The 18,472-nt window shown below is 34.4% G+C and overlaps 1 protein-coding gene across 2 annotated transcripts; it reads left to right on the top strand.

Annotated features, from left to right (window-relative positions):
• Positions 1 to 8,230: 8,230 nt before the first annotated feature.
• LOC107496962 (pentatricopeptide repeat-containing protein At4g21190) lies at positions 8,231 to 12,505 on the top strand. Of its 2 annotated transcripts, none has more exons than XM_016118297.3 (6): positions 8,231 to 8,643; positions 9,907 to 10,018; positions 10,120 to 10,218; positions 10,636 to 10,774; positions 11,416 to 11,628; positions 11,890 to 12,505. In XM_016118297.3, the coding sequence occupies exons 2-6, from the start codon at positions 9,939 to 9,941 to the stop codon at positions 12,289 to 12,291; spliced, it is 933 nt and encodes a 310-aa protein (XP_015973783.1). In that variant the 5' UTR covers positions 8,231 to 8,643; positions 9,907 to 9,938; the 3' UTR covers positions 12,292 to 12,505. The 2 variants fall into 2 exon arrangements, with proteins under 2 accessions (XP_015973783.1, XP_015973782.1); XM_016118296.3 differs by having other exon boundaries at positions 10,631 to 10,774.
• The last annotated feature ends 5,967 nt before the right edge of the window (positions 12,506 to 18,472 follow it).

Genomic DNA, 18,472 nt, shown 5'->3' with positions numbered 1-18,472 from the left:
GGGGCAGAACCGTCTTTGCACACACGGGATTTTTCAATCCTTTATGGGCATTTAATGCCCCGCGCGAGAAACGAGGCGACAAAGGAACGCCCCGAACCGCAAACGGGCACGCATGCGGGCAGCGCGTCTCCCACACGAACGACCGACCAAGCGACAACAATGATAGAAAACTCGCCGCCAACAGCCTATACGGCTGATTATCGGCGCGTGGGGGCACTGTTACGGTCCGGTCCAAACCACGAGCGGGTCGGCCCGACCCATCGAGAACCCGATCCGAGCGACCGAGCCCTTAGCGCTCACCACGGTGCCAGGACACGCGTCCTCGTCACCTCATCAATATGGTTGAGGAAGCTTCGGGGAAAATGGGCCTGTCCCCCCAGGGCCCACCTCTGACACGGTATAAATAGGGAAGGACCTACCCTTCCCTCGAGGTACGTCATACCCTTTCATCTAACCATTTTCCCGCCTGCACATTGCTGACTAGAGCGTCGGAGTGTCTTTGCAGGTGGCACCCCCCTCATTCTCCTTCTGCAACGAGTATTCGGCTACTCGGCAAGCCCAACTCCAGCACGACCGAAGTAGAGGCATTCCCGCTCCCCCACTACTCACCCGACCTGTCCGGGAACCGACTACCGAACAAAAATAAATATTTTTTATTTTTTTAATATTTTTATTTTTATTATTAAAATTTTATTAAACATATTAAAAAATAAAAAAATTATTTTTATTAAAATTTTTTTATTAAAAAATCTTTTTTTATAAATTTAATGACTAACCGTGGATATAATCTCTTCAATTTTTAATTTATTTTTTTCTCCCACTTCCGACAACATAACATTGCTCAGGATTTCTTATCAATCATGATGAAATTCTTACCATTTTTATGAATTTATTAGTTGCGCAGACAAGTGATAGGGAAAAATGTACATTCATAATTGAGAATTTTTTTATTTAAATTATTTAAATATAATATTTATAAAATTATGTAATTTATAGCGTATTGATTCATATGCACAATATATCATATTTCGAATATAATATCTAAAATTATATTAAAGGTACATCTCAATTACAATTGGGATAAATAAAAAATGTGCAAATCGGATACTATGTATCCAAGATATGCTCATGACCAAATATCAGACACAGTATTTGAAAGCTATGTGCAACCGAAATTTTTGTGTTCATTTTAAATTTTTTCGAGTTTTAAATAGTTTAAAAAGTATATATGACTCAACGAAAAAGTTATGTCCGATGACTATATAGTTTTTTAAGCCCTAAACTCACTTTCCTAATAATATAGGTGTCATGAACAAGGTTCTAAAAACCAGATAGGTCATCAAATCGCCTGGTCATTAATTCATTAATTTATTGATCTAAGGTTTAACCAATAGTTCAACAAAAAAATCGTTTTAAAATAGAATAATAAATAAATTATAAATATGCAAGTATTAAGTTGAGAGTATAAGGTAATATGAAGTTTTTTTAATAGAGTGGTGAATTACTTTTTTATAATTTTCTTTTTTTTATATTAAATGCAAAATGAAGGTGCATTCAGCACCAAATATTACAAAATATTAACCAATAATCACACTAAACTTACAACCAGCAATTATAAAACAGCAACAAATATTAGTATATTATAAAACATTCTAAAACAGTGATGATACTAAACCTGCATGTAGTAAATAATTTCAAAGTCAATGATCACCAATATCCAGCAAATAAACAATAAATACACAACAACAATTTAGCAAATAAACAAGAACAAGACCTAAATAAAAAATCCAATAAATTAAGTGGAAACAACCTAACAATTTGGCAAATTAAAACAACAGCAGCCCAACAATTTAGCAAATTAACAAGTTCACAATAACAGTTAAAATTCACCAGAAAAACACTAATGCAAGTGGAATCATCATGCTAATATGTTTTCTGCAAAGATACAATTTGTGTAGCTAAAATTTTCTAATTACTATAATCCAACTATTCTAATTTCACATGCAATCAATTTACTAAGTTTCTAAAAGCTAGAAATTATAAAACCAACTAGAAATATGGTTAAAGCATTTCGTCAAACATGTTGAGTGCGGTAAAATTATAACGAAATAACAGAATTCAAAGCTTAATTTCAATGTGATAGAGAAGAGAACATAACTATGTAACTTTAATTCAGTCTATGAAAAAATCCAAAGCACTACCAAATCAAATAATTACTTATTGTAATAGAAATTAGAAGTTGCAGAGTTTGAAGCAGAGTATTAGTGTTGTGTGAGTGTATTGTATGGTGGCGAGTTTAGGGAACTCACGGCGGCGACAAAAGAGAGCAGTTCGACGGCTGGGTGGAGCGCGCGGGTTTGTCGCAGAGTTTGAAGCAGAGCAACGTGGCTTCCAGACAAACGCGAACTCGAACGGTAAACGCCGAGTGAACGTGAACGGCGAAAAACGCGAACGAAGACGCGAACGTGAACGGCAAACAAACCGCAACGGAAGCGCGGCTGAACAGACAAAGACGACGGACGCCGTCTAATATAACCTTATATGTTAACTAATTTTTAAATTTAATTCTTGCATTTATGTCTATTATAGTATTTTTAAATTTTAAAAACTATTTTACTAAACGTAATTATTGTTAGCTTTTGGAAGCTATTTTTAATTTAATTTACCAAACATAAATGTTACAACTTTTAAAAAGCCATCTTTTAAAAGTTAGCTTTTATAAATTACTTTTAAAAAGTAAAAGTTTTATTAAACTAAGTTTAAACCGATCGAATTTCAGTTTCATCTGACCAACCAATTCCCGTTTTTGATTCGACGGTTTTTTATCGATTTTCTGATTATTGGTTTTACATGTCTGACCGAACTATTAATATTACTAATTCATGGCTGAACCGGTCTGATCAACTAATTCGGTCCAATTTTTAAAATATTGGTCATGAATATGAAAAAAATTAATTTATCAAATTATATAGGGATAAATAAATTACTCCAAGGTCAAGATAAATGTGATGCGAACCCAAATCCAAACCAACAAGACCCAGCTGAAGAGGAACCAATTGAAGATGAAAAAGAAGAGAGTAATGGGCCAGAGATATTGGGTCCTAGAAGAAAGAAACGCCCAATTTGGCACTAAGATTATGTGATGTAACAAATTGCTTCTAGAATGCCTACCTGGCAAAGTTAGTTACATTTGAGTATGAGAATGATTGATATAGGGTAAAAGTAGCATCAAGAGAGAGTAGAGAATTATCATTTAGCCATTAGAGAGTTGGCTCTGGAGTATAACCCTCACTCGAAGCAGGGAAACGTTTGTGTTCATACTCCTTTTCATTCATACTATTCACTAGTAATACACACTAATTCAGTATACTTTCTTTCCATTATACAAATTCATTACAAATCCTATTACACATCTATCATTGGTGCTCTTGTTGAGAGATGGTGGATACCGATGAACTCCGACGATCCCAAGCAGAAATTGCAGCCTTACAGCGGGGTCAGATTGAGATTAACAGCAAGGTCTCTGACACTAATGATCGCTTGCATTCCATGGAGGAATTCCTGAAAGAAATCAAAGGAATGTTAGCGGATTCCAAGAAGAAAAAGAAAATAATTAAAGAAGAGGACTCTGATTCTGACGTTGAGAACAACAACAAGCAGCAGCATCATCATTCTAATCACTTCTACTCGGGAAATAGAGGTATGCATGTTGAACTACCTATTTTTGATGGTGAAAGGGTTGAGGAGTGGGTTTTCAAGGTACAAGAATATTTTGAATGGTTTAGTGTGCCTGAGGAGATGAGAATCAGGATGCTTTCTTTCCATTTAACTGGTCCTGCCTATTCCTGGTATCGTTGGTTAGTAAAAAATGATATTCGACATACTTGTAACTCATTCTTGAATGCATTGTTAATTCGTTTTGGCTAGAATTATTTCTATGACCCAAAAGCAGCTCTTAAGGAGCTAAAACAAACTGATTCTGTGGCAGAATATCACACCCAGTTTGAGGAATTATCAACCCAAATGACTGGGTTGAGTGAGGATTGGTTGGTATCCTTGTTTATTGCTGGCTTGCAGGAGTATCTCAAATACGAGTTGATGATAGCTAAACCTCAAGAGTATGATACCGCAGTAGCCTTAGCCAAATCGCATGAACAAAAGCATGCTGCGAACCCTACACACTCAATTAAAAGCCTGAAACCATACACAAACCCTAACAGTCGAAACACCATCACATACTTCAGTACCCCAACTCCACCACCTAACCGAATCCCAACAACAAAACACACACACAATCCTACAACAACCCTAGCAGCACCTAGCCCAACCACACCCCAAACACAACCTAAGCACATCCCAAACACCCCTTACAAACACTTATCATCAGAGGAGGTTAAGCTAAAGAGGTCTAAAGGATTATGCTATTATTGTGAGGATAAATGGTCACCTTCCCATCGCTGCAAAACCACACTGCATCTGTTAATTGGAGAGGATGCAATGCAGGAACTGTTGAGGGAACCACCAGCAGAGGAGGTAATTACTGAAGGACCAGAACAACCGGTAATTATTGAACTGGTGCAACCTGAGATTAGCTTCAACGCTATGGTAGGGCAGTACCAGCCCACTACCTTCAGGTTGAAGGGAACATATAATGGCCAGCCCCTAATGGTGTTGATTGATGGGGGCAGTACCCATAATTTTGTTAAAACCAGTGTGGCTCAGAGACTTGCAATTCCTATGCGTGATGTGACTCCTTTACAAGTACTAGTGAGAAATGGAGATATTATTGGCTGTCAGGCACAGTGTGAGAAAATTGCCTTGATTCTCCAAGGCTACAAGTTTAACATCAGCACGTATGTGTTGGACTTGCAAGGTGCAGATTTGGTTCTAGGTGTCCAATGGCTTATGGGTCTTGGTTATGTCACTACTCATTATGGGTTGTTGACTATGGAGTTTGTAGTGCATGATTTGAAAGTGAAGTTACGAGGGGAAAGGCTATTGCAATCAAAAGGGCTCAGTAGTAGAATGCTGCAGAAATTGGTGACAAATGAGGTCATTACTACATTCTATCACCTGAGAATGATTGAGGGAGAGACCAACAGCAAACCAACAGCCTCGGTAGATATTCAGCAGCTTTTGAAAGAATTCCAACAGGTTTTTGAGGAACCTACACGGCTCCCTCCCACTAGGGAGATTGACCACAAAATTGAGCTCATACTAGGTGCCCAGCCGATTAAGCTACGACCCTACAAATATCCTCAATTTCAGAAAGAGGAGATGGAGCGTTTAATTGCGGAGATTCTTGAAACCGGTGTGATTAGAGAAAGTCATAGTGCATTCTCTAGCCCGATGCTTTTGGTAAGAAAGAAGGATGGTGGATGGCGCTTTTGCGTTGATTATAAGGCTCTCAACGCAGTTACGGTTAAGGACAAATTTCTTATACCAACTATAGAAGAGATACTTGATGAACTCTTTGGTGCCAAATATTTTTCTAAGATTGATCTGCGGTCGGGCTACCACCAAATCATAATGAATGAAAATTCAGAGCACATGACAGCCTTTCGAACTCATTTGGGTCACTATGAGTTTGTGGTAATGCCATTCGTCCTTACTAATGCCCCTTCTACATTCCAAGCTACCATGAATCGGATTTTTCAACCTTATCTACGAAAATTCATCGCAGTTTTCTTTGATGACATTTTCATCTACAGCCGCACATGGGCGGATCATTTGGAGCATCTCAAAACTACTCTTACTGTCCTACGTACTCATGATCTATATGCTAAAGCTTCTAAATGTTCTTTTGGTCAAAATCAGGTTGATTATTTGGGACATGTTGTATGCTCTATGGGAATCAAAGTTGACCCTTCTAAAATTGAGGCAATACAAGCTTGGCCGAAGCCAACTTCCCTTAAGCAATTGAGGGGTTTCCTTGGGTTAACAGGCTATTATCGGAAATTTGTTTTGGGCTATGCCCAGCTAGCTCATCCACTCACTGAATTGCTGAAGAAACAACTTTCATTGGGGTGCTGAAGCAGATATGACATTTGACAAATTGAAGATAGCCATGACTCACACACCTATGCTATCCCTTCCGGATTTTTCTCAGAGGTTTACTGTTGAGACCGATGCATCTAACACCGGGATAGGTGCTGTCCTATCCCAGAATGGGCACCCTTTAGCCTACTTTAGCAAGAAACTAAATCCGAAGTCGGCTATGTCTTCTGCCTATATTCGAGAATTGTATGCCATTACTCAGGCGGTTGCCAAATGGCGTCATTATCTACTTGGCAGAAAATTCACTGTAAAAATTGATCATCAGGGTTTAAAAGAGCTGCTGATACAGGTGATGTTGACCCCTGAACAACAATTTCATTTGCACAAATTACTGGGATATGATTTTGACATAGAATACCAACCGGAAAAACAAAACCAGGTGGCAGACGCACTATCCAGGCATCCAGAGACAACTATGACTCATGAATTCAGGGCTTTCACTTCAATCCATCTCACACTGATGGAGGATTTATTGGAAGGAAATCAGACTGATCCAGCCATGCTGCGCCTCCATGATAAGTTGAAAACAGGGAAATTGGGGCCAGATTATACAGTCAAGGAGGGTCTTTTAATGTATCAAGGGCGAGTTTGGGTTTTCGATTTCAAAGGGTTGAGGGAATTATTGTTGCAAGAGTTTCACTCGTCACTTAGGGGCAGCCACGGGGAATTCTCAAGACTTACAAGGCCCTTGGGGAGTCACTTTTTTGGCATGGAATGCGAAGCCAAGTCCACAGGTTTGTTGAGCATTGTCAAGAGTGCCAAGTCACTAAGTACATTCCTGCCAAGTCCCAAGGTTTGCTACAGCCATTACCAATTCCGGTTAGACCATGGGCCGATATTTTCATGGATTTTATTGTACAACTTCCTAAGTCAGCTGGGTTTACATGGATCTTAGTCGTGGTAGACCATTTCAGCAAAGTGGGTCATTTCAGTGCTCTGAAACCTGGGTTTACAGCCAAGGATGTGGCACAAGTATTCATTACTTTAGTAGTACGGTTACATGGCTTTCCTGTTACAGAGGTGGTTAATCGAACACTTGAGCAGTACCTATGCGTATTCACACACACCTATCTGAAACAGTGGACCTCCTATTTATCATGGGCAGAGTTCTGTTATAATGGCTCCTACCATTCTACTATTAACATGACTCCACATGAAGCTTTGTTTGGATTTCCCATGAATGTACTCCCTGAGTACTCCTCAGGTACTACGAGTGTTACAGAGGTGGATGAGATGTTAAAGGTGAGGGAAGTTCGGAATAAGAAACTGACTTACTTTGTTCAAAGGGCTCAAGATAAAATGAAGAAGCAAGCTGATTCACATAGAAAGGACATGGAATTTAACTTTGGGGATTGGGTTTTACTCAAGATTAAACCCTATAGGCAGCGCTCCCTAACCTTGGAGCCACATAATAAACTACGGAAGAGATATTATGGTCCCTACAAAGTCATTCAAAAGGTAGGGAAGGTGGCTTACCGGTTGGAGTTGGCGGAGTCGTGTGCTCTTCATTCGGTCTTCCATGTGTCAGTGCTGAAACCATTCCACGGTCCTCCACCAGTGTCGGTGCCATCTGCAGCTGAATTACCGTCTTCCCTGCAGCCACGCCCAGCCGCCATCATAGCAAGTCGTGTTGTCTCCACTCCGACAGGACCTCGAACTGAACTCCTTGTTGATTGGGAAGGAGTTTCTCGCCATGAGACCACATGGGTAGATATGATTGAACTTAGCAGGGAGTTTACGGATGTAGACCTTGAGGACAAGGTCATAATGGAGAGGGGATAATTTTAAGTCTCATGAAAAGGTTAGATCATACATATGTAATATGGCATAATTTGAAAAGACATAAATGTAATTTTACTAACCATCTAATCATCTATGGAAGCCTAAATGAGAAGTAAACTTTGCTAAAAGTTCTGCACACATTTGAGCGTACTCTTTTGTTTAAACGGTTCATTATCATAGTTCTGAAAATCGGTTTAGTTAAATTGATTTGACGGAGAATCGAAAGCGTTTATAATTCGGTCTATTAAAAAAACCATCATTTTAAAAACCATGTGAGAACTATTGAACCGGCTGAAAACTAACTGGTCGGACCGAACTGAAATCCGACGGTTTACATCAAATGACACTGTTTTATGTCATCCCCTTTCTCCTTCTTTCTTTCTTTCAGAATTGAAAATTCACTCTTCAGAAATCAGAACCTTACCATCAACCAAAATAAACCTTAGCTAACCTCCACCACTGCCGCCGCAAGGATTGGGATACTGCCACCATCCGTCACACTCAGGAGCTTCCCCCTTCATCTTATCGGCGTGCTCCAAGTCTCCAACCCTTTGTTCGCTCCCCTCACCGAGCACAGCTTCTTCCTCGACGTCAGCTCGGCGTCCGTCGTCTTCGTCTGCCCAGTCGCGCTTCCGCCGCCGTCCGTCGCACTCAAGAGCTTCCGTCCTCGTTTAGTGCTCGTGCTTCGAGTCTCCAACCCCTCTGCTCGTGTGGTCCTCGTGTGGTTGTCATCTGGTCTTCATCTGGTCACCGTCGCGCTCAACTGCTCTCAATGATACTCTACACATACTGCTCGGATCGAAGGCCAGTGTTCCCTGCATCATCGCTTCCCCTGTTCTCTCTTTTCCAGATTTCTCGTCTCCCTGTATTTTTTCATGTTGCTGAATTGCTAATCAAGTAATTTGCCTTGTTGCTGATCTAAATGTTGCGGTAAATCGTAGCTGAACTAGGATTGTTAAATTTGTTGCTGTAAGTTGAATTTGTTGCTGAAAATATCACTGAGCTGATTTTTTTTGTTAATGAAAATCATCACTGAGTTGAATTTGTTGCTGATTATCATCCGCTGAATCTTGAATTTATTGCTGTTTTGCTGAAATAATCACTTAGCCAAATTTTTGTTGTTGCTGTAAATCATCTTTGGAGTTAAACTTTTTGTTGCTGAAAATTATCATAGTTGAACAGCCTATAATTCATCACTCCTTGATTTTGTTGCCGGAAATATCATTGAACTAATTTTTTTGTTGCCGAAAATCATCACTTTGTTGAATTTGTTATTGATTATCATCACTGGAGCTTGAATTTGTTGTCTTGCTGAAATAATTACTTAGGTACTTTTTTGTCGCTGTAAATCTGTAAATCATCTTTTGAGCTAAATCTTTTGTTGCTGAAAATTATCATAGTTGAATTTGTTGTTGAAAATGCAGTTCATGCTCTCTGCAACCCAGAATAAAATTGTTCAGTTAAATTGTTGTTCCCATGCTCTTTGTTTGGTTTTTTTTTTTTTTGGCTAGAATTTTAAAAATGTCTTCTTCACAACTCAGTTGCTATTATGAGTTATTCTTGGTATTGATTTGTGAAAAATACACAAGTGTAGATATAGATGCATATCAAAATGAAGAAAATGTTGGTCAAGCTTCAAATTTGTCCTATGAAGATATAGATGCGACTTGAGATCACCCCTTGAATTTGATTTACTGATTATGTTATTTTCTGCCCTCTCTCTTGTTTATTTAAATTGAGACTAGTTTATTCTCTTTTTGCATCATTAGTTATGTCTAAAGATTGATACTTAATTGTTATTAATATATTTGTGAAGACATGTATTTTAAGTTTTAACTTTTGATTTTAATTTTATTTTTATAATTTTACATTTTTATTTAATTATGACCGGGTTAACCGAGTGAATCAGTGACCCACGAGTTTAACCAGTGACCTGGTTGTATGACTGGGTCAATTACCGGTTTGGTTCTGATAACTATGCTGTTTCTTTCACTTTTCTCGATGCTTTTTCTGTGTTATATTGGAAACTGAAACGAGCCGAATTACTCTTATTGTTATGGTGTTCAGTGTAATATTCTAAAGACAGTTCTTCAGGATGCATGCACTGGGAGTTTCTCCTTTACTTATTGCTAAAACATTTCAAGCAATGGGAATTCCATCAAGCACACGAAGCACTGTGGTAAGATTTGGGAAGTGACATTACTACGATTGTTAAAATATGCAAACTCTTCCAACTTCAAACATTTTTTTTTGTTTGAATTTCTTTTGTTGTAATTTCAGGTGTGTGCTGCAAAAGGTCCAAGGCCACGCTATCCACGAGTTTGGAAGACCCATAAAAGAGTTGGGACCATTAACAAGGCTGCTAAGCTTGTTGAGACTGTAAGTTCTTAGTTTAATTTCGGATAAACACCATTTCTATCATAAAAGTTCAGCATGTCGACAAATCTACCATGAATAAAGGAAACTAATTTTGTACAAAAGACGAAAAATTCTGATTTCTATCATTGCAAGTTTGGAATATTGACAAATCTACGCATGAATAAAATTAAATTTGAATACGTTTGTTGCATAAACCATCTTTCGTAGGTACAAAACTAGTTTCTTCCATTCATGGTTAAATTTGCCAGTGATTTAAAGTTTCATAGTTAAAAATGGTAGTTTACTCTTTAATTTCTGTTCCAATTTTTTCTTCTCACTTGATAATCATGATAGTAGAAAATTTCTGATTGATTTTTTCTTAGGTGATTTGGATTTTTGAGAAAGTTAATGTCTCTGTGTGGCTTGTGTGTAGATTAGACAGCTGTCAAATGTCAAAGAGGAAGTTTATGGTGCTCTTGATTCCTATGTTGCTTGGGAATTAGAGTTCCCTTTAATTACTATGAAAAAGGCACTCAAGACTCTAGAAGATCAACAAGAGTGGAAGCGGGTAATACAGGTATTTAAACAAAGAAATGTTATCCATGTAAACTTTTAGATAGGGTTTGCTTTTCGAGAGTGGGACTGATACTAGGAGATTGGAATTCAGTATTGTGTTTGTTGGCTAGAGACGGTAACTAAAATTTTAGTCCTGAGATATAAAATTTTAGTCTCTTCAGTACCTCTAAAAAGTGAGGACATGGGACTGAAATTTTTAAAGGCAGAGATTGAAACTTTGATAACAATTCTTCTCAAAAACACCTTCATTTAACTTTTCAAATTCCAAATCTACCTGTCAATTTCCATGTTTATCTTAAACAGAACATAATATTGAGACATAACACATTAACACAGTCCAATACATTTTACACCAAACGCAATCCAGAGATTTAATTTAGTCTGTCTCTCAGCCTTTGTCTTTCAGTCTTAATCTCTCAGTTTTAGTCTCCCTTCCAAACACAGCCTTAACGCCCTTGTCTTCATTCATGTTGTATTCACCAAGTTGTTGGATACCTTCTTCAGGAACCAGAGCTATTTAATTTTATTCTTTTAATTTTTGTTTCGTTTAACCTTCTAATGTCTTATGTTGCTGTGCATACTCGATCTGGGGATATCCTCTAAATTAGTTCCTGCGTATGCAAATTACCTATGGAACTGTAGGTAACAAAGTGGATGTTAAGCAAAGGTCAAGGTAGGACTATGGGAAGCTATTTCACATTATTGATTGCATTAGCAGAAGATGATCGAATCGATGAAGCTGAAGAGCTTTGGACAAAGTTATTAATGCAGTATATGGAAAGCTTGCCTCGTAAATTCTTTGATAAAATGATATCTATCTACTACAAGAGAGGCATGTATGACAAGATGTTTGAGGTATTATTCTGATTTGTGATTTTAAGTCGATATAAATAATTTGCACCTTTTATAATCTGCTTACTAGTCATGAAATTCCTAAATTCTTGGATATTACTTGTTCAACCGGTGAAATGTATTTAGGAGGAAATGATAATTACAAGAATAGAAGATAAATAAAATTCAAGAGCTATATAACCAAGACAAGCTAATTGCTAGAAAATATTCAAACTCTAAATATCCACCAAATATCACCCTGAAACAGACATGATCTGATTGTAGGTTTTTGCTGATATGGAGGAGCTTGGTGTTCATCCTAATTTGACTGTCGTGCAAGTGATTGGAAGTGTCTTTAAGGAGGTGGGCATGTTGGACAAATATGAGAAGATACACCAAAAATATCCACCACCTAGGTGGAAATATAGATACGTCAAAGGAGGGCGCCGTATAAAAGTCAAGGTGTCTGGTCAACCTTATCAAGGCAACTACAGAGAAGGGAATGAGCATGCAAATGCGAATGGTGAACCAAATTTGGACTTAGACGACAATGATACATCAGAAGAGACTTCAGAGTTAGAGGAAGTTGATGAACAATTCAACCAGGACGCTAATGCAAGAACCATGGAATCTAAACAAATATCAGATGATTCATTTGAGACTAAGGAATCAGTTTTGGATGTATAATAGTTGGGGAAAGATGATTTAAGATCTTGTGAGTTTCCATTGGCAGTTATTTCTGTCATAGTTGGAATGTATTGTTTACATGCCTCTATCATGGAAGGATGGAAAGTGTTAAGGATATAGAATGGAGACACTCTTGGACAAGAAGAGCATGCTTTTGAAACTAAGGTATTCTACATGATTATAATGAAAAACCAAGATGTGATTTTCTTCTCTAGCCAGCATGAATGAACTTTCGTAGTCATGATTATAATGTCATTAGTTGATGGCTATATAAAAATTATACAAATTTAAATTAAAAATAACAAAATAAAGTTTCATAAATGATTAAAAAATATTATTACGAACAATGAGTACTAAAAATTTCATTAAAAAAAAATAACAAATGAAAAGAAAGAATAAAATTAATAAAAAAAAATACATAAGTTTTCTTATGTTTTTTTTTATTATAAATGAGAAGAAAAGATAACATTAGTAGAAAAAGAGTATTTTTTTAATTACTTCTACAAACATAATAATTGAATGCAAAAGCTCCAATTTATAATTTCTAGAGAACGAGTTTAAAACCATAGCCAAACAAAAAATTAAAATTGACACTTGTACTTAATTACCTAAAATAAATCTAAACTTTATTCATAGAATTTCTTTAATGTATTTTAAAACACTTCATAAGTTACTTTTTGTTAGGTAGTGTTTGGTGGAGAGATAGAGACGGAAAGACTGATACTGAGAGATAGAGACTAAGAGACAGGGATTGAAATAAATCTCAGTATTCTGTTTGGTGTAAAATGAGAGACAGTAATTAAAACAAGAACGAAACTCTAATTTAATTTGCACAAAGGGTAAAATTGAAATTAATTAATTGAAATGAAAGTATTTTAGGTATAAAATGTTATTAAAGTTTCGGTCTCCATCTCTAAAAATTTCAGTCCCCTGTGTCCCTACTTTTTGGAGGTACTGAAATACTGAAATTTTAGAGACAGAGACAGAAATTTTAGTACCAGTCTCTGAACTAACAAACACGATACCGAGTCTCAGTCTCTTAGTCTCTGTTTCAGTACCTCAAAACAAACGCTACCTTAGGGACAGACATACGGGGACATACGGGGTGAGTGAAGGCTTCGCCCCCAATTTTTTTTAAAAAAGATTAATAATAATAAGTTATTAAGTATTATTTAATTTTTTAAAAAATTTATTTAATATTTAGTTTAATATAAATAAAAGTCTAATCTAACTTAAATATTAATGATTTCTAATATCTAAAAGTTAAGTAACAATATTAAAAAAATCTGAAAAGATATTATTACTAATATTTTTAAATTAAATAAATTTTTTTAAATCTCATAAAGTATATTTTTTTTCTTCTTGTGAGCGTCTTTCTTGATTCATTTGATATTAATTTTTTATGTTTTAACTACTACAACTGAGAGATCTTTTTCAACTATGAATGCTGTGAAGAATAACTCAGAAACAAAATAAAAGATGGATTTTTTGCTAATTGGCTTTTAATTATATTAAAAAGAAAATAGTTGAAAATTTTAACACAAATTCTATTATCAATAAATTTTATGATACGAAAAATCGACCACTTCGTTAATAAAAAATATATACATATTTTTTGTATTTTAAAATATATTCTTTATCGGTATATTTTTGTAATACATTTTATATTATATAATTTTTTATATAATTTTTTAATATTATATGTTATTGGTCCCATAATAATATTTCTGGATCCGTTCTACTTTTTATAATATTAGCTGTGTTCGCAAAAATTATCTCAAAAGTTAAAAACGTACTTAACTATATTAAATATAAATCTACATTGTTAATTGATAAAATAAATCTCAAGGTAGGTTCTACACAAATATTTAATCAATAATTTAACATAGTTCTAGTTAAGTAATTTTTTCATTAAAATAATCAATCCATATTATTAACTTATTTTTTTTTCTTTTCTTTAATATGATTTTTTCATATAATGCTAAATACACATGATTGTGCCAACAAATTATAACTCAAATAATATAATCTTTCTTTTTTTAAATAGAGGTATCGGGTTAATCACTTTAGTCCATTTGTTATTTTTTTTATTGATAGCGTCAAAATTTGTTAATGTGACATGTTAAGTGACACCAGCCCACATTTAAGAGTACTAATTATCTATTAATATGATAAGTTTATGAAATTAGATCAAATCAAAATCTAATTGAAAAAGAGACCTTGAAACATTGAAATCCTTCAATTTGGAGTTAATTTAATCTAATTTCATAAACTTATCATGTTAGCTGTCAATTAAGATTACTTGATATATATTGTGGTATCACTTAATATGCTATATCAGCAAACTCTGATGTTGTTTAACAATAGAGATGACGAAAGGACTAACATGACTATTTAAAAGTTTTTAAGAATGTATTTGGTTAAAAAAAATTTTGAGGACCAATTTAAAAAATGAGTAATTTTTTAGAGACTAATTTGACCTTTTTCTCGATATAAAAATTTAAATGAACTATTCCTATAATTTATATTAGCATAAAAAGTTCATATTTATTTATTTTTTGGGAGGTTGGGAGGTTAATTTTTTTGGTCTACAATATACACTCACTCACACTATCCACTTCCTGATTTTAACTAGGACTTGAACCCTTTGCAGCTCTCTAGGAGCCAACAATTTCTATACTATGCCATTGCCTCAGTTGCGCAGAGACATTTGCATAAGCGGACGAGTGAGCTGACCACTCGCTCAATCCAAGTTGCATCTTTTTTTTATTTTGGAAACTTGCATCTTACACAAAAATCTAAATCCAATATGGGCCTTTTGGATATGGAAATGGGCTTTTTAGCTACAAAGTACTATACTCATAATAGCCCAATCTTCCATTTGTTGGGCAATCAAATAGTAACGACCCTAATTTAGTATCATATCATGACGGGCTGGGCTCTAGGCCTTCTCAGCTTTTTAGTCCAAATGAAAGTTTTAGATACAAAGTTTACTGAATTTTGGGTTATCCCATTAGATCAATAACCACTTTGATATAAATTATTCTCACATGGGCTGATTGGAAACTTTAAAACAAAAAAATTGGGGAATCTCAACTAACAAATTATAATGGATTAGATTAGATCTATAAATAATTACAATAATGGATTAGGAGAATCATTAGTTAGTTGGAAGAAATAATGGTTAGTTTAATTTATGTTTAGTTGATCCATCATCTTTGACATTTTGTGAATGTCCAACGTTGTAACAGCTGCACAGCATATATAAGTCGGAAATTTCGTTAGTTTTGGTGAGAATCAAAGTAGCCGAAGCAGGTAATAAGTTCCAAAACGAAAGCTAAATGTGACCTAATCACCCTCCACCTAAAGGCTATAGTCCAGAACCATTCATTATTCATTATTCATATATTTGGTACAATTATTTATGTATATATATGTAAAGTGATTATGATTATTGATCTTGCATGCACCCTTAGCTTTGAAGGCAAGCAATACTTATAAGTTATAACCACCATAGAAATTGAAGTGCTTCTCTCTTAGTACCACACTATCTATATCTCCATGCTTCTTCGTTACACCCTTGTATATATTTCTTAGCGCTTGTAATTATCTCTCTTTCTTTTGTTTCTATCATTTTCTTCTGTCAATTGTTATAGTGGCATAAGTACATGCACATGCTAAAATTATCAACATGACAAGTTGAATGATTTATTATCTAATACTAAGTAGATAACCAATAATTCACACTAACACACTTTAATCAAAACTCAGGGAAAAAAAAGTATTATTCCCTCCACAATGTCTTTTTTTTTTCTACTTTCCCCCGCGCCATGTAATAATTTTCTTTCAAGGTTCTTATTTTTAATCAATTTGTAAAAATTATATGCACCTTTTAATTTTATTCATTGATAGTGTTACTATTAATTCGGTAACGCTATAGAAACAAAAATAAAATAAAATAGAATAAACAAAATTTATCTTATTTAATATTCATTAATTATTACAGTAATTAATAAATACTACATAAAATAAATTTTGGCTTTTTTTTATTACTAAACATTTTCGCTATCAATTAATTTTCTAATAGCAAATGTTTCCTGTTTATGTTTTAGGCATAGAAAAACCAGTATTTAAATATAGAGCCATGCTCCTATATATGATTTCATATATACTTAAATAAAATTACCTTTATATGATATTTGTTAAGGACTTGTGAATTTCTTTGAACGTGTAAAAATGGTAAGTATTTGGAAGTTTTATTTTCACTTTATTTTAATATAATACACTAAGTTTTGTTTAAAATATAACACAGTAATAACTTTAGAGTAAAATTAAAAAAAAGGTGATTTTCATGGCATATTTTATTCTAAAAAACATTAAAAAGATAAATAAACAAAAATGTCAGATGATCCTGAAATATTATTCGGCCATAAATTCTAATTTGCTACATGTTCCACTATTGAAGGAATTTCTCATGATTCAAGTATAAAAATGCAATTTAATTACCACATAAAAAAATAATAAAAAGGAAATTCCTAAGAATCTTTTTGATATATTAGTAGCTTCACCATGATCTTCCAGAATATTTTACCTAGACAAATGCAAAATTGAGGTTCATGTAAATTAAAGGATGGGTTAATTAAGATTAAAGATATTGTGACCATATATGCATGTGAGATAAAGTCCACTTGGCTCAATCAAGGGCATACATATACCCCACCTTACCTCAATTTGGTGTTTGTCTAATCAATTCGGAGAAAGAATATATGATGAGAGAAACAATGTGGCGACAAATTATAGTAAAGCTATAATACACATTTTTATTCAATTATCAAATTCCAACTTTATAACTCTTATTATTTTACTCATCAATAATGGGGTTAAATAAATTTTTGGTTAGGTAAATACATAAATAATTAATTGCCAGTCTTTGAAGTTTGAAAACAACAGCCACAGCGTCAACATAAACCATATAATTATATGGTTATACTGAACTAAACTTATTAAAATTTATATTAATAATGTTTTAATTAACTTAGTAATGACTAATGAGCCAATACCATAGTTGTTGTCTTGACCCATTTTCATAATGGCATTAGATATAATAATATATAGTACCTGTCTTTTTTTCTAAAATGAATAGTACTTATTAGCCACCTTCTAAGCAAAGCAAACAGAAAGTAAAACTGAATAAGTAACCTATCATTACAGTTTAAATTATTTTTCGTTATAAACTCATTTTCATGCTATACAATAGAAAGCTTTTTGAAAGTTAAAAAGAATTCCATATTCTACTCTAGATGTTGATTCACTCAAGCTTTGTTAAATACTAGACATAACTTTAACTATCAATATATATCATTCATATATAGTAATACTAATTAAAATGAATAATGACATATAAAAAATGAATAATAATTAAATTACTGCTATTGCACTACTATGTTGTCATCTGCTGATGCCATCTTTTTCACTTCTCATTTACTAGTCCATTCTACCTACTACTATATAATGCCACATTCTTAAAGTATAATCTATTAATTTAGTTACACAAGACTTAATTAAGCAACAACGAATGAATTTCTGATTAATAATTTTTTACATACTTGAAAGAAAGAAAAAGAAAAGGCCAAACTATAAGAAACAATCAACAAACCCTAATAATTAAACACAAAGAAAAAGTCTAAAGAACTAGCAGTTTTATTGAATTTTGGCCAGCATGTAACCAGCAGAGGAAGGTGAGCTATTGGATGAAATCTCACACCATTAAATCTTTATTAATGGTTAGTTGATGACTAACAATCACAAAAATTGCTGGCCCCTAGCATTGCTCAAACACAAATAATGGTCCTCCCTTCTTTTTTTTATCCTCCATTTCCAATCATTGTCATTAATTATTTATATTTTTCAACACAGTTGTGTGCTTAATAATAATTCCTCATTTTCCCAACATGCATGTTTTTATATTTGACGGCAGAAATTCAGTCTTTTTCTTCGTATTATTCTATGAATTTCTTAGAGAGTAGTGATTTGCATGCTATAATAATAGTAATAACAGTAATGAGAGGCAGATAGAAAGGAGAGGAAAAAAAGAAAAGGGAAGCCAAGAAGAAAGAATATCGAAAACTAACAAACACAAAGGTAGGAGAAGGTGGGTTTTTGGTGTGTGCATGCAAATTAA

This window comes from Arachis duranensis, chromosome 7 (genome assembly GCF_000817695.3).
Source record: "Arachis duranensis cultivar V14167 chromosome 7, aradu.V14167.gnm2.J7QH, whole genome shotgun sequence".
In the NCBI taxonomy this organism is placed as follows: Eukaryota; Viridiplantae; Streptophyta; class Magnoliopsida; order Fabales; family Fabaceae; genus Arachis; species Arachis duranensis.
Note: the sequence above shows the minus strand (reverse complement) of the source record. Positions and strands in the feature narration are given on the sequence as shown.